General features: G+C 45.4%; 3 protein-coding genes across 3 annotated transcripts in view; 2 read left to right on the forward strand and 1 right to left on the reverse strand.

Annotated features, from left to right (window-relative positions):
• lars2 (leucyl-tRNA synthetase 2, mitochondrial) overlaps positions 1-6174 on the reverse strand; it is a gene marked incomplete in the record, with an annotated part of 27786 nt that extends 21612 nt beyond the window's left edge. Inside the window, 3 exon segments of the mRNA XM_030358510.1 lie at positions 2163-2288; positions 3828-4079; positions 5956-6174. Of these exon segments, the coding sequence (XP_030214370.1) occupies positions 2163-2288; positions 3828-4067 (366 nt within the window).
• Positions 6175-11664: 5490 nt separating this feature from the next.
• On the forward strand, positions 11665-13465 carry tmem158 (transmembrane protein 158). The gene has a single exon (XM_030359808.1). It carries the CDS (start codon positions 12194-12196, stop codon positions 12902-12904), a length of 711 nt encoding a protein of 236 aa, XP_030215668.1. The 5' UTR covers positions 11665-12193; the 3' UTR covers positions 12905-13465.
• Positions 13466-13939: 474 nt separating this feature from the next.
• cdcp1a (CUB domain containing protein 1a) lies at positions 13940-21281 on the forward strand. The gene is made up of 9 exons (XM_030359511.1): positions 13940-14157; positions 15060-15278; positions 15438-15785; positions 15925-16293; positions 17542-17733; positions 18710-19090; positions 19353-19709; positions 19950-20037; positions 20306-21281. The coding sequence occupies exons 1-9, from the start codon at positions 14088-14090 to the stop codon at positions 20793-20795; spliced, it is 2514 nt and encodes an 837-aa protein (XP_030215371.1). The 5' UTR covers positions 13940-14087; the 3' UTR covers positions 20796-21281.
• The last annotated feature ends 718 nt before the right edge of the window (positions 21282-21999 follow it).

Here is a 21999-nt window from a genome sequence, read left to right on the forward strand (position 1 = left end):
CAAAGACGGATGAGGCGGCGGCGGCGGCAGAGGCCAAGCGGAAGGGAGGTGTAAACACGGGCTGACACGCGGTGCGCGGGACGCTCGGCTAGCGAAAACACACCCTTTACACTCAAACCCGGGTCCCGACCCAAACACCTCACACGCTGGGCTCACAGCTCCGTCTTTAGACGGCGGTCTGACGGCCCTGTCAGACCGCCCTGAAGGCCCGCGGTCTGAAGGCCCTGATCCAGAAGACTTCAAAAGGGGGGAGGGAGGGGGGGGGATAACAACACGGCTCATCAGAGCTCAGTTCAACCACTCAGGAGGCCCATGGAGAGCAGCCGTGATGGGCAGCTCCGGCCAAAGGAAGTCAGGAAGTCCAGCCGGCGCTGCCAGAGGAGCGGTTCCAGGAGCAGGCGGGATGCCTGCTCCTTTTTTTTTTTATGTGTGCTGGTTGGTTGAGCTTCAGCTGTTCTCTGCTGCGTGGGGTCTCTGCAGGGTCTCGTTTGTGCCCCCTGGATCAGACATCTGCGACTGATCGTGCGACATGTAGAAAAGGCTTGGTCCTGCGGTGAATTGCGTCGCTGTGCTGATGAGTTTCACGGGGAAAGCGGTTACGATCCCTTTTTTCTCTTTTTTGGCGTTTTGTTATTAGAGTGAGATAGAGTGAATGACGACCGGCGACAGTTATCTCAATCGAAATTAATTAATTTTAATTAATTCACTCCATTATCACAACCCCTCTCCTTGTTAATTTACATAACTATAATTTTCCAAATTAAATTATCCCGCATTTCAATAATTAATGTTTATTTTCAAAAATAATAAATTTTGTTGTTTACTGATTATGGATGTGGTAGGTTACCATCTGGATGCAATTGACAATTTTTATTTTGTATCAAACAGGCCCAAATGTTCCGCAAAATTAAGATAGTTGAAGACAGCAGTGTACCCTACCTCTGTATCATACTTTAAGACTGTGGCGATGCAATTTACGTTCCACACCAGCTCGATGCACCCTCAATCTTATAGTTATAATGTCACCTATAGGCTGCACTGTAACCTACGGGTAAAATTGTACATTTTTACTTAATAATATATTATAATGTAATATGTTACATTATAATGTAACCAATTAAATGATGGTGTAACCTATGGGTTACTTGAAAATGTAATCTATCGGTGACTTTACAATGCTATAGGTCAAATCATAACCTATACATAATGAAGTAATCTACAGCCTTTGTTCCTTTTCTTTCCAGCGCTGCCGTAAACGGGCAGCGGCGCCTCGCACCAGCCTCTTGCGGATGGAAACACTCCTTTCAAAAGACGGCACAGGCTTTGTGAGGACGACAGAAAACGTCAATAAACATCTGAGCTGTGATAATCCAGGTGGCAGCTTCGCACCGAGCACCACATGAAGAGAACAACGTGGGCCGCGCTGCCTTGAATCTCCCACACACCGAATTGAAATAGCGTTTGCACAGCTGAGCTCGAACATGACCGTCAGGGTAAAATGCAAACGTGTGTAAATTCTTGCGAGACAAAAAGACACAGTGCCAACAGAATGAACCTTTGGATGTATGAACAACACACAACTCGCAACCAAGGCCTGTATCTAGTCTGTGGGATTGATTCAACAACCTGAATCCAATGAAATCCTCTGCGCACTCACTGGTTATACTGCCATCAACTGATGGCTCGTTGTTTCATTCATATTCGTGATGGTAACTAACTAATCAAGTCTTTGGTGGTGACTAATAAAGGCAGTGTTGGTAAATAATAAAGCCAGCGGTAAGTCAGGGGTGGTGGACAATAAAGTCAGTGGTGGTAAACAATAAAGTCAGTGGAGGTAAATAATAAATTCAGTGGTGGTGAATAATAAAGTCAGTGTTTGGGAATAATAAAGTCAGTGGTGATAAATAATAAAGTCTGTGGTGATGACTAATAAAGTCAGAGGTGGTAACTCACAAGTCTATGGTGATGGCTAATAAAGTCAGAGGTGGTAACTCACAAGTCTATGGTGATGACTAATAAAGTCAGAGGTGGTAACTCCCAAGTCCATGGTGATGAATTATAAAGTCAGTGGTGGGGACTAATAAATTCCGTGGTGGTGACTAATCAAGTCTGCGGTGGTAACATGGAAAAACCTTCAGCCCCGATAATGAAGCAAGCCTCACCTCATGGCCTCTCATCCTCTGAAAGTGGCCGAGGACGTCGCTGATGGTGTACACGCGCACGTGTCCCATGTGCAGCCTCCCCGACGGGTACGGGAACATGGAGAGGACATAGAACTTCTTCCTGCCCTGAGCAAAGCACATGTGTTTTCAGATTAGACACCAATTTCTACACCAACGTTTTCCCACACCGCTATCTACAACAAGTTTACTCGACTAAGTTAACTCGGTCAAACAACTGAACGAAATGAAAAATAACTGCCGGCTAGTGTGAGCTCTCCAGAACGTTCTTTGGCTACAAGCAGTGTGGATCAGCAGTTTCCAGAAATGGGACGGTGTGCTCCCAGCAGAACAAAAAGTGTGGGAACACCAGGGTGCTTCATCTTGTGACTGACGCTAAATGTGAACATGATATATCGTACGGTTGGTGTTATGTCCTTCCTGGGGTGAGAAGGGCATTTTAGCGAAAAATGAGATCGGAGAGGGACAGCGAAAACGAATACTGAGCACCGCTGAGTGTTGCAGATTGTTTCCCATGTGATCGTAGGTTATTCAGTGTTTAATGATCCCATTTGTATTGTAAACACGTGACATGCCAATCAGAGTGGAAGTGTTTTCCTAAAATGTTACCAGAACGGTTAAAAACATTTGTCTTTTTTATGAAATAGGTCTTAAATGAAAATAAAAAGGAAATAAAACTGTTAAATCTATTTGTTCCTGCACCTGTGCAGACTTCGAGGAAAAATGCATTTTTTTTTTCAAACAAAGTTGTCAAGTTTGATAAAATCATTTATAGATTGAAGACCCTTGGATCTCCATTCATCAGCTGAAGTCAACAAAAGGAAATAACTTTCAGAGACGATGATCCGTTTAATGGCCAGACTATAATAACACAGCCTGACGCCAGACTATTGTCACACAACAGACCTTCCGTGGAAACACACTGACGACTGCAGCAGGAAGCTACTCTGTCTAGCCCTATAATTATTACTTAAACCCTAACTTATAAGTCATTTATAAATGATTTAGCACAGAGGCTGTCATTAGTCTCCCTGATTAATGTTAGCATGTCCCTGGAATTACATTCAGGCCTGGGAGACACAATGTGAGATTCTCATTAGATTGCTTCATGATCAGATGAGGCTAAAGGTCCTCGCAGTGGATTAAGGTCCCTAAACACAGATCTGGGAGAAGGATGCATAATATAAGGCCTGAGGATGCTTTAGCTTCACTTTATCCTTTTCAACAAAATCTAAAAAGGCCAATGACTTGAACAGATCAGACTCCTCAGTCTTGTGTTGGCTAGAGGTTTTAGACCTCCAGCTGAAAGGATCGATGTACAAACCCTGCCACCGTGGAGTCCGTTCTCCTTTACTGCTGGGAAAGATGGACCCCGATTCCCACCCTACAGAAGTCTCTGGATGGGTGCTACACCAGAATTCTGCGTGCAGTACTCGACCAGAACGGGCATGTTATCCAAGCGTGTGTACGACCGACGTCTACCCCATACCTGCGCTCAACTGACATGTATGAAGAATGCCATGCTTTGGATAAAAGCAGCTACTAAATGACTACATAGCTCAAATAAGAATAAAAAAATATTAATAATAATAATAGCAATATTAACACAACAACAATAGGAGTAATATGACGGCTGAGCATGTTCACCTCCTGAGGCAGGTCCCTCCTCCACTGCTCCATGATGCGTGGGTGCCACCATTGCTCCACTTTGCGCCGCGTCTCCGCTCGATAGTCCTTCTCCCACAGCCCCGTCTCGCTGAAGAGCGTGCGGACGCCGGGGAACCGCACGCGGTGCCAAGCCCTCTGGAGAACGCAGCTCAGCCGGCCCAGCTGGTGAGACCGAGCGAGGGGACGCAGGGCCAGGCTGCACGCGGACATCATGTGCATGATTCAGGCCACCTGAGTACCACAACAGGCAGGGGAGATCAGATGAGGGTTATGGCGCTTTTGTGTTCAGCAATGAATTCGTCCTTTAACGTGGATAGGGAAACGCCCTTGATGTTGGAACAGATGTTAACGAAAGCCAGCTTTCTTGGCTTGGGCAAGCCCAACATTTTTGTTGTGGTTTTAAACCTCAAATAGGCCTGGATCCCAAAACTTTGAAGAAAGAAAACGAATCGCAGATGGCCCACTACATGGTTTTCTGTGTAAGTCGCTGACAGTTGGTTTTCAACTAGTTTGAACCAGTCCGTACAGAAGTCTGTAGGGTAAATCTGAGTTGTGTGCTGCTACCCCTGTAGTTTGTTTTAGGTGATTAATCTAGGCACATTGCATGTTTTCTGCAAATAGCCAGTGTTCCAAAGTGTTCCAAGCCAAGGAAATAATTAAATTAATAATGTATGTTCTGATTAAATCAAATCTCATTCTTTACTTCTACTCACCATTAAAAAGGTGAGTTTACAAAGAAATAAAGTTAGAGTGCTCCTTGAAGTCATCCCTCAACAGCCTCCAGCTGTAACACCTTTTAAACACTATATTTGAGCCCTCCGAGGGCAAATCATCCTAATCATTGTGTGTGCTGTTAAACCAATCAGCATGCATATATCCTATATCTCTCACTGTCTTGCACAAACACACACACACACACACACACAGACACACACACACACACACACACACACACACACACATATATATATATATATATATATATATAAAAGAGAAGAGCAGACTGTCACTCAATTAATGTCTTGTTTTATCTTCACAACCCCAGCTTGAATTAAAGGCTCTCTCTCCACCCCCTCCCTCCCTCTCTCTCCCTCTAGGAAAACAACAACAGGTCTAGCCATCATTGGTGTAAACAACTCTGGATAAATATGTATGATATGTTTAAATATATGCATATTATTCTGTAATTTTACTGTAATTTGTGTTTCATAACCGCAAAATGGTATGCACACACAATAATCATACACAGACACACTTTGAAAAGACATCCACATAGCATCTTTGGCTGCAAAACAACAAGTATGACTAAACCAAGGATCTTTGTCTGTCCATCATTTTTAATATGTCGAAAATTGTAAAATGCATCATCACTAGCGTGACTGAACCATAGTGTGGACCGCTCCAACTCCTCACCCACTGACAGCTTGTATTAGCTGACTAATCCAAGCACAAAAAGTTACAATTCTCCAGCACTGAGAACCACTCTGCGGCTCGCATGGCAACGCTTGTTCATTTTACATGGCAGGTAAATTAAAATATGACTCCAGCCATATGTATATTTGAAGTGTAGTCCCACTAAGTCCCCAGTCAGCAATGACCTTAGGGTTTCCCTCTTCAGTTGAAGAGTTTTACCTGTTTACTACCCGTGCCTTATACTTAATTTAAGTGAAGGTGAAATAAACTAGCCAAAATAGCCTTCTACTTCCCACACAATATCGGAAGCAATGGGTCAGGACCTTGGAACTATGGGGTCTGCGTATAATTTGTCAGATGACCAGGTTCCCAGATTGAGCATTAATCAAACCCAAGGCAGATAGAAGCCAACCAAAGGGGATCTACATCACCGGTTGTCCATGAATGGGAATGTTCAACATTATTTACAATAACCAAGTCTGACAGATCATGACGAGATGACATCCGATGACAAGGAAATGTTTCTAACCGCAAATTCCATTCATTTTACTTTTAAATGATAGGCTCATATTACAGCGCATTTTAGTCCACCCTGATTGACAGAAAAACTATTATCTATTCTTAATAGAACATTAATGCAACAAGAATAATGCCATTATCAACCCTATTTATTTGACTTGTCTATAGCAATCACCTTATCAACACCAGATGCTAGTGTCCGCACAGGGAACGTACAACATGTATAGTCAAGTAGCAAGTAGCAACTCACTGTTCCTCCAAGTTGCCTGGTTTATATATGCTGTATGTGTGATATTTCATAAAGATGTCGCACAAAGAGTCACTTATCCAACAGTTTATTCATTGAGATGACCTGCTCTCGGTGCTCACGAATTCAGTATGGGCGGCGCCATCTTGTTTTTTAAAACAACTTTATCAATCGCGCCTCCAATGACAATGGGTACGCCTGCGAATTGATGTTTCAAATGTAATACATATTATCTGTTAAGATATCTCTATACATCTATATATACATTCATTATATCTATATCTATATCTATATCTATCTATATCTATCTATATCTATCTATATCTATCTATATATATATATATATATATATATATATATATATATATATATATATATATATATATATATATATATATATAATATAATGTATGTATATATATATAATATATACATACATATATAATTGCATCTATCATATATATATGCATTACATTACACAGAAATACATTATAAATAAATAGATATAGATATAGATAGATAAGAGATTAAGATCCAGAAGTTAAACTGATGCTGTCTGTGTGTGTGTGTGTGTGTGTGTGTGTGTGTGTGTGTGTGTGTGTGTGTGTGTGTGTGTGCGTGTGTGTGTGTGTGTGTGTGTGTGTGTGTGTGTGCGCGCGTGCGTGCGTGCGTGCATGCGTGTGTGCGTGCGTGCGTGCGTGCGTGTGTGTGTGTGCAATGCATGCATGCGTGGGTGTGTTGGTGTGTGTGTGCGTGATTGTGTGGGTGTGCACGGAGGAAAGCTTCTCCCACTGACGTAAGCGAGCTAAACTGGGGGCTGAGTTTCTCGGTCATACATCAGAGTCAGAGGAGCTGGCGCCCCGGGCAGGATGTGGCTGAGAGGAGGAAGGGGAGAGGGAAATGAGTTTGGACGCGATCGAGACACTGACTCTCCTGGTTCATCACAGAGAGCACAGAGTACGGAGACGCAGGGTCGCGGAGAGGGCGGTGTGCGCACCTTGATGAACATGAAACCTTGTCCCCAGAGGCAAGTTGCTACCAGTACCACTGGATTGCATCCATTCAAAGTGCTTCATGTCCTCATGAATGAAATCAACACCTACAAAGACAAGGCGTTACACCCCGGGGTTCTGATTAAAATATTGAAATCTTTCAATCCCTTGTTTAAATAATGTAGCGTTAAACGTACGTAGGTAGTTCGTACATTTAACCAAACCTAGTCCCAGGATCATGTCCAGCTGACCATCCCCAAAGTGTGTACAGAGGGCAGGAATGAAGCTAAATACAGATTCCTTGCAACTGGAATACATAGAAATGGGACTGCCGAGCCGTGTGGCAAATGAGCACATCCTCAATGTCCAATGATGATGTGAGATCCGTGGACATTTGTATTTATTGGGCAAATTGAATTGTTGATTGTCGTCTGTGGGAAACGTCATGTTGCTGCTTCCTGACTTGGCCAGGACACAAATGTCAAAGAGCTGTCATTATTACTATTATTATATTGTGTTCCTTTGTGATTAGATCTGAGCGATTCAATAAACATCTGATGAAGTGCTGGGTGAATTACAGAGCTGTGCACCATTATTTAATTTTTATGAATAAGGTTAATTATTATCAAAAGGTTTTACATCAAGCCTTGATTGTATAAGTGAATGTGGAAATGGGACTTGATGAACAATCAAGATTACAGAAAGAGAATCACATATAATCCTACCCTCACAATAACCACTTCATAATAAATAAAAAACAGTCAAACGTGACCTCGAACTGTTTCAATATTGTACGATTTGTGATGCTCTGCTGACAAATTACTTTTGGACTTTTCTGTCAAATTTGTTATTTACTGCTGTCAGTGTGTCTAACCCAAATGCAATAAAATAATTCAATAAATAACACACAACAATAGCTTAGGAAAAATGCTCATTCCGGCTTGCTGATAAGGCGTCTTTGCTGTCTGGATATCACTCTTTTCAGCCTTTCAGGACAGGCCTACCTCTGATAAGCGAACCCACTGCCAGAATGTTGGTTCACTGGCATTCACTTTGATTACGCTGAAGCAATGTTTTTCTAGAGCCATAGCTCTACAGAGATGGTAACAGGACTGCTGTGTTTTCAGGGATCTGGGATCAGTATCCCCTCCTTCCCTGAGCAACTTTCCTCCCCCAAACCCCCCCCACACACACACACACACACACACACACACACACACACACACACACACACACACACACACACACACACACACACACACACACACACACACACACACACACACACACACACACACACACACACACACACACACACTTTACATCCCATTCCTGTTCTTCCCTGCAACTTCCAATTTCCGCAACGACAAAATGCCCGCCGTGATCATTCCCTTTCAGCGGGTCGCAGAACACGATAACATTTCCCTGGCCAGACCTTCAGATGACAAACTGCACGGCAAAGTGTATAAGACAATAAGGTTGGGGTGGAGGGGTGCTTGGGGGGTGGGGGGAGTGTAAGATCTCGCTTGTCCTGACCTGTTCAAGGGTGCCCCTCTTGAGAGATTGTTGTGCATGATATAAATCCTCATCCACAGATTCAAGCAGATTCAGGATTCAATCTTCACACCTCCTCCGTTTCCTCGTGCCCGGCCGTGGAGCTGTCTCGTATGCTTTCTGCACCTCCCGTCATTGGTTTTCCTCGAACTGTCGTTCAAAGGGGGCAGGTAACCCTGTTAGTGCCCATGACGTTTCACATGGGCAGCTGCTCCAGGCTTTTTGTGGGGAGGTCATTGATATCTTCCAGGGGAGGGCCCACAGAAACAAAACGACACGCAGTATCGCCGAGTCTGATGATTCGTTGAGGCTGGTGCTTCAGGGTCCGAATGAATCACTCATAAGTTTAGCAGCCGTTCTTTATATTGCATCGGTTTCAAAATCGTCCTTTTATTTTTGTTACATTTGATGATCCGCAGAACTTGTATTCCTCTTGGTTTGGGAGAACAGCCATTCAGAACGGTTGTGTCCCTTCACTGAACAAGCATTTAGGAAACCTTATCTTTGTGCATGTTACTAAGATTTCTACTTTTGTCACCACTCGTTGACACATAAAAACGCTTGCGATGTTCGGCATTGCTATGGCTGAAATGGGATGGCCTATGGCCTAGTAGTTGCCTGCTTTGTGTCTGGTTTTTGTCTCATTAGTACTGCATAATTTATAGCAGAGAACCACATGAAAGCTACCGATTCTTTGCAACTAATTAAAATATACTTCAGCTTACATTCATTGTGTGAAGCTGACCATCCTTTAGAAACATGGTTGGACCCTTATATATGATTCTAACACAAAATAAGGCAACAGTTAATAAAACAAGTGATTAAAATTTGACTAATGTGAAAAGATGACAAGCAAATACAAACCATATCCACCAACAGCAGTGATACGATTAACAAATAAACAAACCAAATAACAAGATGCTGATCTCCAGAGAAATATCTTCCCCACTTCACATGTAACTCTTCCTCAACTTGGTTGAACTGAAGAGCCGGTTTGGTTACCGTGGTGATGAGCCCAGGGAGCGCTTAGTTAGGCCTAAAGGCATAAAAAAAGATTAATGGAGTCAGAGATGGACGCGCACCAGTCACATAAGACAAAGAAAAAATAAGTACACGGAGAAACCGAGTGGACACGGCCATCCCAGACTCTAGCTCTAATGAAGACAGCGTTAATAGTGTGTGCTCGGCTTGATCGCTAGAGAACACTAACAACGTTTCTTCTTGGTTGTAAGAGACACATTTTTAGGGAACAAATATTTTATATATTCTCCTTTGGCACAAGAGACTTTTATCTCTTTGACATTTGCATTTTGGCACTGAAGCAATTTACATTTTTATAGCATAATGAACATGGAAGTCATTTACATTTTTTGCGGTTCACCCGCAGATTGCCTCAAGAGAATCTTGTGCGGAGGAGGTGCCAGTGGAAACGGCTGGGAGTGTTGGGGTGAACGTAGGATGTCTGGAGAGGACAGGAAAGGGGCCTCACCCCGTAAAAGAGACCAGAGAAGGAGACGTATTCTAATGACACTAAGTCATCAGCGCCTTTTCAGTCAGCTGGCCCCTCACATCAAATGCGCTCAGGCAGCACTGGAGTAAATCACATCATTATATAGGGGGACTTAAAAACTGCTTATGTAAGTGCCGGCGTTCGTATTCTCTGATGAAGATTGAACAGAATAGCTAATGGTTATTTATCCCCACATGAATCAGCTGATTATGTTCTTTCAACTGACTATTCCCAATGATGAAAATGTGCTTTGTGAACGTGGGCTGCTTTACTTTCCTACTAGCGTTGTGTCAGGGGATTATAAGGGATTACGCTTAAATACGATTTGGGGATCCCCAAAACGTTTAGTAGGAAGGCAGGATAATATGGAAACCCCAGCTGGGAATATTCAGTGTGCATCTGTGTGTTCTGCTAACATCGGTATATCAGGAAGGCAGGTGTAAACAACGGACGTTCGGCAGCTCAGACTATCGCCCACTCGACAGCAGGGCAGTCGTGGCCTCTTGGTTAGGTTTCAGCTTGGGCTTGATTCCATTGACCTCAGCCTCGATAGATTTGTGAAAGCATAATTTAATTAATGCAAAACAGGGACCAGAGTGACGCATGTAGGGGAGGAGGTTTGGGGCAGCAGGAGGTTCCACACAAGACCAGGTGTGTGTGTGTGTGCCACTACAACGGGTTTTATTAGAAGCTCTCAGGAAGAAAGGAACTGCAGCTGCGTCCCCGGATGTAATTGTGTTAAGAAACAACCATTTGATAATTGTGCCAACAAAAATGAGGGGTTGTGTGGGGGGGGGGGGGGGGGGGGGGGGGGGGGGGGGCGGGGGGGGCACTAAACTAACAAAGTAGTTTAGTAGTTACGTTAAAGCTCTTGTAATCCTGATGGTTGATTATTGATGCATCTCCCCCCCCCCCCCCCCCCCCCCCCCCCCCCCCCCCCCCCCCCCCCCCCCCCCCCCCCCCCCCCCCCCCCCCCCCCAAACACACACACATACACTCTCACACACGTGTGCGCACATGCGCACGCACAAACACACTCACCCACTCAGACAAACGAGCACAAACACGGACAATCACACACACACACAGCCTGAGGTGACATTTACAAAAAACCACAGAATTAAGACTTAATATCTCATTACGCAATATAAAGCTGCGGGTAACAATTATGGACCACATCTTGGGAAACTGAAAGTGCTGATACCGCAATAAGACCTTCTATTAGTTTACAGATATCTATTCAACCCAAAATGACCTCAAGCAAAAGAAGACGAGTGAAATGGCAATTTGTTGGAATAGGAGTTGTGTAATGTTAAACACCTCAATGTTAAGAGATTATGAACACCGTGGCACAGTTTTAGACAAATTATTGACATTGAAAAACATGTTTTTTAATAATAAATTGTACCAGCCTAATCCTTATTAATTTTTGGGGGGGTTATTGTCAATCATTACAATTTTCCGCATAATGCACATTACAATACGCTATCAAAGTATTTTAAAACGAGACTTGTAGTCCTCCTACTGCTTTAAATCTCATGTGGCTCAACTTGTATTGTTATTGCTCTGCATCCCCGAACAGGCAACGGGAGCCGCGCGCGCAGTTGGAAACGCGCGGCGTGTCCCCGCGCAGGTGGATCTTTCTCCCGCCACTCCTGACTGCAAGCTCTCGTGCTCAACGTTCACAGCACTGACGACGCAAGGGTTTGAGCGCGGGGGGGTCGCGCTTGGCGAGGACAACCCGAAATATGCCTTACATCTTCCCGCCCTACAACACGAGACGATTGAGAAGAAGATGTCATCAAGGTAGCCTACTTCAAGCACTGAGCCCCCCAAAAGCACTGGAGGAGTAGAAACCTGAGTGACTTTACTATTTCTAGTGGTCGGTGCCGGTGTGTGCACAGCTCTCCCACCAGGACTACAGTAGGACCCAGTCCGCTACTTATATTTCGTGTGATCTGGTTGCGGTCTACGGCTCTACAGCGGGACTACAGTACGACTACGGATCTGGTTCCCCATCCCCACCGGAGAGGATAACCAGGGCGCTCGGCTAGAACACGTCCCCGGCTGCCCAGAACACCATGCACCGGGCAGAGACGCGCCCAATGCCATGCTGAACCTCTCGCCGCCGACCCTTCTGCGGGCATTGACCGCCGTGGCCGGGCTGCTCCAGCTATGCCACGGCTGGAGCGACGAAGACCTGCTCCTGCCGCCCGTCAACTCGACGAACAGGTTCCTGGCCAACCTGGAGGTCGACGTTCACTACTCCAAGAGATCCGCGGTGGAGGACAGCGAAGCCTCGTCGTCGGACGGCTCCCTCCAGACCCCGTCTCAATGCAACGTGAGCGTCCAGCGGCTCCTGCCCACCTCGCTGGTGGCTCGCTGGGACAGCAACTTCGGGTTCCAGTGCGACGTGTTCATATACACCACAAACAACCACGGAAGGGCTTTTTTCTCGGCTTCCTTCAACAGGGCCATGTCGCCGGTGGTGATCGAGCACCTCGGCGTAACCGGTGGGCAGCAGGAGCTGAGGCTGTGCGTGGGCTGCGGTCTCTCCCGGTACAGGAGGTTCGGTCAGGGAAGGTCGAGGGGCCAGCAGGGGACTGGGGACTCGATCAATTTCTGCTGCGTGGATTTTAGCCTGGATGAACTCAAGGGGGACAAAAGTTGGAGGCTCAACCGAAAGCCCATCGAGTCGACGCTGGTGGCGTGCTTTATGACCCTGGTCATCATTGTGTGGAGCGTTGCTGCTCTCATATGGCCAGTGCCCATCATTGCAGGGTTTTTGCCCAATGGGATGGAGCAGAGACGGCCGAGATAATTCAATTTTTTTTTTCTTCTTTTTTCTTCTGGATAAAAAGCCTGTGCTGCCTATACTGTTTGTAGCCATTCCAGCGGAGGTTTGTAATACGTTAAGCCAACTGGGGTTTGGTTTAGATTTAGCCGCTAGACCTCAAGGTGAGCTCCTGTAATAATGGAGCATTGTCTATTGCCTAGGTGTGTTTGTTTTTAACCCGTGTAGGCCTTTTTGTAGGTCAGCGTAACCGTGCTAACTTTTATCCTAAAACTCTGTATAGTTTTGGAACTTTATAGATTATTTTACTTTTAGGCTTATATTTAGGGATAGGATTTTTACATAGAAAATGTTCTTTAAACTGTGCTGTCATATGATATAACTTATTTAGTCGACTTCAAAATACACATGTAAGGTTTAAAAGTATATTCTTAACATATTCTCAGAATATAAAAGGTTTCTAACGATAGAGATGATGCCAACATTTATATTGTCCGATTTATAATATCAAGTTCAACTTAAGAAAAGTGATCAGTTGTATTTATGTTACGATTACTATAATGAAAATAAAATATAATATTTACAATATCTTCTCAGTTTCATATACTCTTATTTCCAAATTAAAATGCAGTGTGTGTGTGTGTGTGTGTGTGTGTGTGTGTGTCTGTGTGTCTGTGTGTCTGTGTGTCTGTGTGACATAGTAATAACGCTATAAAAAGTAATAATTGCATTTTAAGACAGCAAGGAAGTCTTAGTTATTTGCATGGAACACATGGCTTTCATTGCGGCCTACTGGTCGGTTTTTGTTAGAAATGTCTCCAATCCATTCATTCATTTGGAGGCAATTATTGGACTAAGCGTGGAAAGTTTTCGTAAAACATTTTTGATAAAAAGAAATTAGTTGCTAAAGACAGATTTAAATGGCGGTAGCCTACTACTAGGCCTACTTTATACACATTCGTATATGCATAGGCCTGTTCTGAATTTAGAGACGGCAGGCTACTAAGGGATGGTATGGAGCGTGAAACGGGGCCTGGTGCCCCGCCTTACCTGGAAGAGGTGTGGTGTCCAACTACAGGAAGTAGGCAGGCAGTTGGCGAATAATCAACAGCGCGTGGCCATCATTTTCGTCGCTATGAATTTTCTTCCATCATGAAATACAACCGCAACTTTCCAGGGGCTTCGACTTACCACCACCTGTTGTTCGACCATGGTCTCATCCGCGCTCCGACGGGCCGTAGGGATGCTCCTACTCACAGCTGCGATTCTCAATGTGTCAGGTAAGTCACGTCCACCTCTGACTGGGTGGTTGCTCTATGACATTATTACGAGGGAGAGCGTGAAGCGTGTTGGAGTTCTGGATACGTTTCTGCTGTTATGCTATCTCAATAATGAAGAGGTATGGGTGTGGGTGTGTGTCTGTGTGTATCCACATGTTTGTTTGTTTTTTTACCTATACCTATTGGTTGAATGAACGCCGAATGTTAACATGTGATCCGATGTGTGATCCATTTTAAACCTGGACTCTACACATTTCGCCTGGGAAACGTATCTGTATCTAGTTGAGAGATGCCCGTTGAGGAGAGGATTAAATCGTTGGTGTGTGTGTGTGTGTGTGTGTGTGTGTGTGTGTGTGTGTGTGTGTGTGTGTGTGTGTGTGTGTGTGTGTGTGTGTGTGTGTGTGTGTGTGTGTGTTTGTGTGTGTATACAGGCCACTGTTTGTACTGGAGTGGGTACATAAAGGTGATTGTGTGCATAGTCTAATCTCTCCCAGCACAGCTCTGTCCTGCAATTACAAACATGCTCTGAATGGGAAAACAAACTATTTCCTATCAAAACCCATGGTGAAAATGTGTAGGACACAAAATCACAAGAAACAAGTCACCGCCATTCACATGGAAGTCCATCCTTTTATGTAGAAGTTAAGTTAACCCTAACATACAGGACATGTTTATTAATTATTAAAATCATCCTCCACCATCTTCCACTCTCTCCCGCTCTCTTAATGTGTTGCCTATTGTTGGGGTGTTGTTTATTTTTTCCCTTTTGTTTGATTGTCTTTACTGCCTGAATGTATTAATTTCTTATGTGTAAAGCGTCTTTTAGTAGCCTACTTAGGAAAGCGATATATAGAAAACTGATAAATTATTATTTATTATTAATGTGTGTCCGTTCTATGCAGGGGTCTGGATAATCCCTTTCAGCCTTGACGGGGGCACTAGCTACAACTTTAGTAATAGTAATGATGGCAGACAGCCAGAATGCCTTGTGTGCGTTAAGGAGGGTCGGAAACAAACATGCCAGGCATCGGTTCTGCTACAAGGACCGGCCTCTGTCATAGTGGATTTCCACTGCTCCAAACTGCAAGACGTGATCCACTTGGAAGTTCGTCGGAATATAGGTAAGCATCGGTTTAGGATGCGTCACTGAACACAATGGAACGGATGGTTGCGTTATGTAACGATGCGATCATATTATCCATTGGCGCTGAATACTCACAATATTTGATCCCGTCTTTGAACACTCTCTTTGTTGTTGCCATGGTAATTGTGCTCTGTAGAATGCACGAAACAATCCTGCAATGGAAATATCACCATGGAGGAACCTAGTGGACTATTGGGGTTCAACCGCACCTACGTTTGGACCCTGATGGCGGCAGCACCCAAAGCCTTTCTGATAGACTTCACCGGGACCGGTCTGAGACAGATCCATCCGTCACAAGCGTGCCCAGACAAGAACACCTACACACTGCAGGCGGTGGGGAGAGTGGCCATCGGGAGGTACTGCAAGGACGGCCCAATCAGCCAAGCCCAGGTGCTGAACCAGGGATCCTTCGCCGTGCACGTGCCCGCCGGGGAACCACTGCGAGCGGGACCCTTCCATGTTTCAGTCGGGGAAGAGATAAAATGTGAGCGTGTTGCCAGATTTGATATGTTTATAGGTTTATGAAATGTGAGAAAAAAAATTGGTTCAGATGGATTTCATGGGGATCAAAAATCTCCTGCCGTTCAACGGAACAATACCCTTGATTTCTGCCCTCCTTTCAGCCCTCGCCAAAATCAAAGTGGTCCTGCCGAAGGGGACCTCGTCGTCGCCGGTGGACCTGCTCTCCCCGAACTACCCTCAGAGCTTCCCCGCCGATGACCTGGTCCAGTGGGAGATCCAGTTGCCCGGGAGGCACAGCGCCGCGGTCCAGGTGGTGAACCACACGGAGCCGGCCTGCCGGAAGAAGGGGACCGCCGGGGTGTACGTCGAAGGCGGGAGGGCCATCCTCGGGCTGTCGGACCCCCGGCCGGCCCGGGAGAAGCACAACTTCACCATGACCCTGAAGAACTGCGAGACGGGCCGCACCCGCCGCAGCCCCCGCGGTCTGTCCCTCCACCTCAGAGTGACCGCGACGCCCACCGGCAAGCCAGGTCTGTGTGTCTGTGCGTGGCTTCAGGCTGGGGGTGGGGTGTTACCGGTGTACGGGGGACTTCTGGTTTTATCATTACTGGGGAACCGGGTGGGGGGACTGGTGAATCGTTACTGATATGCTGGTGTATACTGGTGTATGCTGGTATAATATGACTGGTATACTGGTGTACTGCTGTATCATTACTGATATACTGGTGTAAACTGGTGTATCATTCTTGATATACTTATGTACTCTGGTATATCATTAATGATGTACTGTTTTATACAGGTGTATTGGTATATCGTACTGATTTACTGTTCTTTACTGGTGTAATGGTATATAATTTGTGATATAGGCTACTAGTGTACTGCTGTACTTGTATATCGTTCCTGATATAAATAATTCCTGATATACAGCTGTATGTATACTGGTGTATTGTTGTATCATTCCTGATATACCGGTCTGCTTGTATATCATTAGTGCTAATCTGGTGCCATAACTATTATTAAAAGTTATGACGTCTGTATTTATTTTAGTGCAGGGTTTTTAGGCCTTCCCAATGCACGCGGGGAATGGGATTGCTTGCAGGTTTACAGCCACTCCCTGATTAACTGTCATAAACCATTTGCCTGAAGTCTAGCAACGAAACGTTGCATGAAAATATTTTATTGGAAGTTGCAAGTTTGTTTTACACTAGTGTTCCCTTTCTGTAATGTATTCTTGTTTTATTGAGTCCCATCCCTAGTAAAACATATGACACTCTATTTTATTCTTTTTCCCCTAATACCAGTTCCATTCTCAAAGGTATCCACACACATTAGGCAACCCTCTTCACCCTCTGAAGGGGCAAGAAAAAACACATCACTATTGACAATACACTCTGTTGGGAGTGTCAAATGAGACATAGACATTGCTTTTTCCTCTAGATATCCCATCCTGTAAGAACACAGCCCACTAAGTTAATACCAGACTTCCCCCTGTTGGTTTTTAAACTACGTAAACTTGCATTTGGATATCCGAGTAATGGTGGGGAAACTTTTGGAAAGATTACGCATTACGCTCAGAACTTCAGGGAGCTCCCGAGATGTGCTAACCCCTGAGTCATGTGTGCGTGTTGTAACTCGGCTGTAGATAGACAATTCATGTTTAGGCAAGCAACAAGGGAAGAAAATAAAGGGTAGATACAGGTCACTGTCTGTGCGCATTATTGATTTTTCCAACTGTTCTTATTGAGTGTGTTTTTCAATGTTGACATTTCTATTTGTAGTGTTGTGTTCTGTGAACCTGACGACTGGACAGGGTCTTTCCCTGAACCTTAAGAAGCTCCGACCTGAGTGTCTGATGACCATGAACTCCGTGGCCACGGGGACCATCCTGGTTCCGTCATACGGGGTTGCACAACTGTCTTTCCAGGACTGTTCTCCAGCCGACGTTTGGGTCACGGCCAACAGAGTCATCGGTGAGTACATTTTGAGTCATGTAAATGGATCAATAACCTCATTGTGTGATTTAACCCTCCTAAAGAACAGACGATAAAGTACTGAAACCAGCACAGTATTGTTGTGTTCAAAGCGTACGATAGATCGGATTCTATATTTTGGTATGGTAGACATCCCCATTAAAAGCATGTGTTTATCACCAGCTGTAGCTCTGAGTAAATATAGACGCTTAACTTCAGCTTGGTAAACCTCCTTTGTTGCTATAGAGCCAGCCAACCAGTAGTTTTTCGTCAGCAGTGTCCACCCTTATGATTAACTGGACTATTGTACCTTTCCTGAAACCTGTTGAGCAGCACTGGTTGTTATGCGGTCCTTGTATTCGGCATGAGTACAGCGAAGACGCCACAGAGTGCCGCACACTGAGGTTTCTTCAGGCAACTCATTTTTTTTTTTCGACTAGCTGATAAGTGACGAGTGCTAGTATCTACCAGACTATTATCTGTGCATTCCAGAAATGCTAGACTGCTAACCGGAACAACACTGTCACACTTGGACATTTTAGCTGTAATAAAAAAAAAAGAAGAAAAAAAAGATTAAACAACAATTCAATCATTATCCTCAATCTTTCAGTGACCGTGAAACCGTCGTGTGTGTTTTCGTCTTTCCCAGAATGCCCTAGGCCTAAAACATTTTTTTGTTTGGTTCCGGTTTCCGACCGACCCTGTCAATTTATGTGCGACCCAAATTATTTTATGAGCTTTATAAAAAAAAAAAAATAATAATAATAATTTTTTGATGCAAACTATAATTACGTTTTGGTACAGCACCTCTTCATTCTGTACAAGGATGAGCGAATTTTCTCATTTTTAAATGAAAACAACCTACCTATCATTCGCTGCCGCTGGAAAAAATAAAATAAAAAAATAAAATAAATTCTCTACCTACCCATGAACTCAACTGACAACCAACAGGAACCAAACTTTTTTTTTTTTTTAGGCCCTAGTTTAGAGGCCCACTTCAGGGAGCCCTTCCCCCTGGACGTCCCCTCCCTGCCCCCCTGTCTCCCGGCCCCCCTGAGGAGCGTCACCTGGTCCCTGGTTCACCCGGCCAGGGGCAGCACGGAGGTCCTCAGCCCCGGCGACGGACTCAAACGGTCGCTCCCCGGCCGGCCCTGCAACGGCAGTCTGACGCTCGCCGTCGCCGAGGACGGCGGCGGCACGCCCCTCGGAACCTTCTGCCCCGGGGGGCCCATCCAGAGCGTCCAGTTCCGCTCCAACGTGTCCGTCACGGCCTCCGTCGACCGGGCGAGCCGGAGGGGGGTCCAGCCCTCCACGCGCCAGTCTCGGCTGGGGGCGCACTTCAAGGAGGAGATCACAGGTGAGGCCTTTAAGTGTACTGCGCCAGTGGGTCACATTTGACTGACTAGGCTGGTGTATGCTGGTATAGTACGACTGATACACTGGTGTATACAGCCTCCTTTGATTGGTATTGGGGTCAAGGGGGTGTCATCAATATTTGGCCTGTTAAGCCTCTTCGAGACTGTAACGGTGATTATGGGCTGTGCAAATATAATCGAATTGAATCGAATTTGAGGTTTGATCCGTGGTTCTCTCGTTCTTTGCGCCGCGCGTCGCCCCAGAGGACTACATATTCACCCTGGCGCCGAAGGGAAGCGAGCCCACCCTCCTGGCCAGCCCCGGCTGGCCGAAGGGCATGCAGTCGTACTCCAGCATCTCCTGGATCGTCAGGGTGCCCGCCAAGCAGGAGGCCCACCTAGTGTTCGTCAACCTCAGCCAGCCCAAGTGCAGCAACCGCCACACCAGCATCCGCATCCGCTTGCTGGACTCGGCCGAGGAGATGTACAGCCGGCGGGAGGACGAGGAGGCGGAAGAACAGGTGGACGTCCCCGGCTCCTTCTACCTGAACATATCCAACTGCATGATGGAGAGCGGAAAGTTCAGCATGCTCACCAAGATGACGCTGGGCAAGAGCAGGAGTAAGCAAAGCACGCGAATGCATTCGAGAGATCCCAGAGTCACAAAGTGGAATTTGAATGAAGGGGCTTGAAATTAGTTGTGTAGGACTGGAGAGAGAGAGAGAGAGAGAGAGAGAGAGAGAGAGAGAGAGAGAGAGAGAGAGAGAGAGAGAGAGAGAGAGAGAGAGAGAGAGAGAGAGATTATTATTTTGGTAGAGCAAGGGTTTCATGAGTGTTTTGTTCTTGTTCGGTGATGCGCAGACTTCCTGCTGACCGTCATCGCGAGCGTGGTGTCAGTCCTGCTGGTGATCGCTGCTGTTGTGTTGGCCGTGGTCTGTGTGGTCATCAGGTGAGCCCCCAAGTGGCCAATATGGCGTCGGCAACGTTGCATCGTTAACGATTTGTAAATAATTAATTACACAATATATATTCGCATCCTTCCAAAATCCATGAATTTATTTTAATTACAATTTTATAAATTGTATATATTTTATAAGAATATCCCAGTTTAGACTGTTGTTTTTTTGCGTTGTTTTTTAAAGGGACTCATTAAAATCGACTCACTTCTATTCATCTATTCATCTATTAATCTATCTGTTTATCTCCAATGTTCTCAGGAAGAAGAAGAAGGAGCTAAGTCGCAATCAAGTGTCCGTCTACAACCCCGCCGGGGCCATCTTCCGTCCCGGGGTGAGCAACCTGCCCGGTGAGGACGACGAGTACCACGTCTACGCCTCCATTGAGGACACCATGGTTTACACACACCTGCTGAAGAAGGAGCTCAGCATGGAAGGGGACGCAGACGTGGACACGTACCGACCGTTCACCGGGCCGACAGAGCCCCAGAGACCACCGTCCGCTATCAACCCAGCGGTGGACACCTATCGGCCGTTCATGGGGACGCCTCATATAGGCCCGCCGGTGCCACGAGCCAACCGAGCCAGTCGAGACCTGTCCACGGCGCAGGACGACCTGCACGCCCCCGACGGCCAGAGTGACCTCGGAGCCCCCGAAGAGCCCGCCTCTGAACGGCCAGCGCTGGGGAATCGGATTGGAGCCAGAGGGGCAGTGACTGAAGAGAGAGACCGGTCACCTTGTTTTCCGTGACGTGGAGGACACATTCCCTGGAGTGGATGTGAGAACCCACGCTAACGCAGCGCCTTATGAAGAGGCCGTCCACCTCTTTTCGTCTCTTTAGTCCCACCGAAGCCACAGAGGATGGGAATAGGATGAACTTGGTCCAAGCCCTCTTGGACCAATTCATACCTGGGAGGAATGCCTCGGTGCGAAGATGCTCACTGTGATAGTAGTATGGTCAACGGACCTGAGACATGGAGAGCTAACACACCTCTGTGTTTGGCAGAATTTGGAATATTTGCGTTTCTTTGAAGTAGTTTATTTTTCGACTATTTATATTTGTGTTATGTGGTACTCTATGTGAGTATATTTCGTGTCAAACTGGATGAGGGATGTAACAACACTCAATATGTATATATTGTGTTCTGTGTCTCTGTTTTGCCTGAGTAATGAAATGCGGATTTCATAATGACAAATTAATAATAAATCAATCTTTGTATGATTTCTTTCAACCAATTTGTGATCATCTTTTTAATTATTGTCATATTCATTCATCACCATGATTGGCCCCTTTTTGGTCCCAGGCCATTAAAAATAGGTGAGCATCCTGTGTGAGAATCAGTCAGGTCAAAATGTCCAACGAGAACTTTACAGCCAGGGACAGAGAGAGAACGCTGTATGCCTTTGGTTTTCCATAGTGTGGAAAGGTCCATTTTCGCGCATGAGAACTTCAGTATTTGCATAATCCAACCCTGCTGTCATGGTTATTTTTCTCCTAATGCAAATATTGGATAACTGACATTGTGGGATTTGTATTCAATGTAGAATTTGTGCCAAACAATTATTCACTGACTCAAAACACCTTGTGGATGTATAAAGTGTACTCAGGTTGCAGGCACCAATCAGATGATAAGAAACATCCACGCATCAGGTCAGAGACACACGTAAGAGCTTCTGTTGTTTACTCAACTCACCGCAGTGGAGGACCGGAGAAGTACAGCAACTAATCCTTTAAGTGCTTTGCATACAGTCACTGAGCTCCTATGACTGTTTGTGATCAAACCTTGCAGCCCCCAATTTCCTATAAAGAACCTCTTCGGACAACCACAATTTGCAACAGCAAGGGCAGAATTATCGTTCAGTTTTTTGGCTTATAAAAGATAAATGTAGTCTGCAATCAATGTTTCTTTAAAATGTATAACGCAAATGTATGATACATATAAATGGAGTCAAA

Source organism: Gadus morhua, chromosome 6, assembly GCF_902167405.1.
Source record: "Gadus morhua chromosome 6, gadMor3.0, whole genome shotgun sequence".
NCBI classification, from domain to species: domain Eukaryota; kingdom Metazoa; phylum Chordata; class Actinopteri; order Gadiformes; family Gadidae; genus Gadus; species Gadus morhua.

What these genes read in the sequence shown, in the direction of transcription:
- tmem158 (XM_030359808.1), top strand. Translation starts at nt 12,194, where the DNA reads ATGCTGAACCTCTCGCCGCCGACCCTTCTGCGGGCATTGACCGCCGTG.
- cdcp1a (XM_030359511.1), top strand. Translation starts at nt 14,088, where the DNA reads ATGGTCTCATCCGCGCTCCGACGGGCCGTAGGGATGCTCCTACTCACA. An exon ending in GGAAGTTCGTCGGAATATAG is followed by an intron (nt 15,279 to 15,437) that starts GTAAGCATCGGT and finishes TGTGCTCTGTAG; the next exon opens with AATGCACGAAACAATCCTGC. An exon ending in GACGCTGGGCAAGAGCAGGA is followed by an intron (nt 19,710 to 19,949) that starts GTAAGCAAAGCA and finishes GGTGATGCGCAG; the next exon opens with ACTTCCTGCTGACCGTCATC.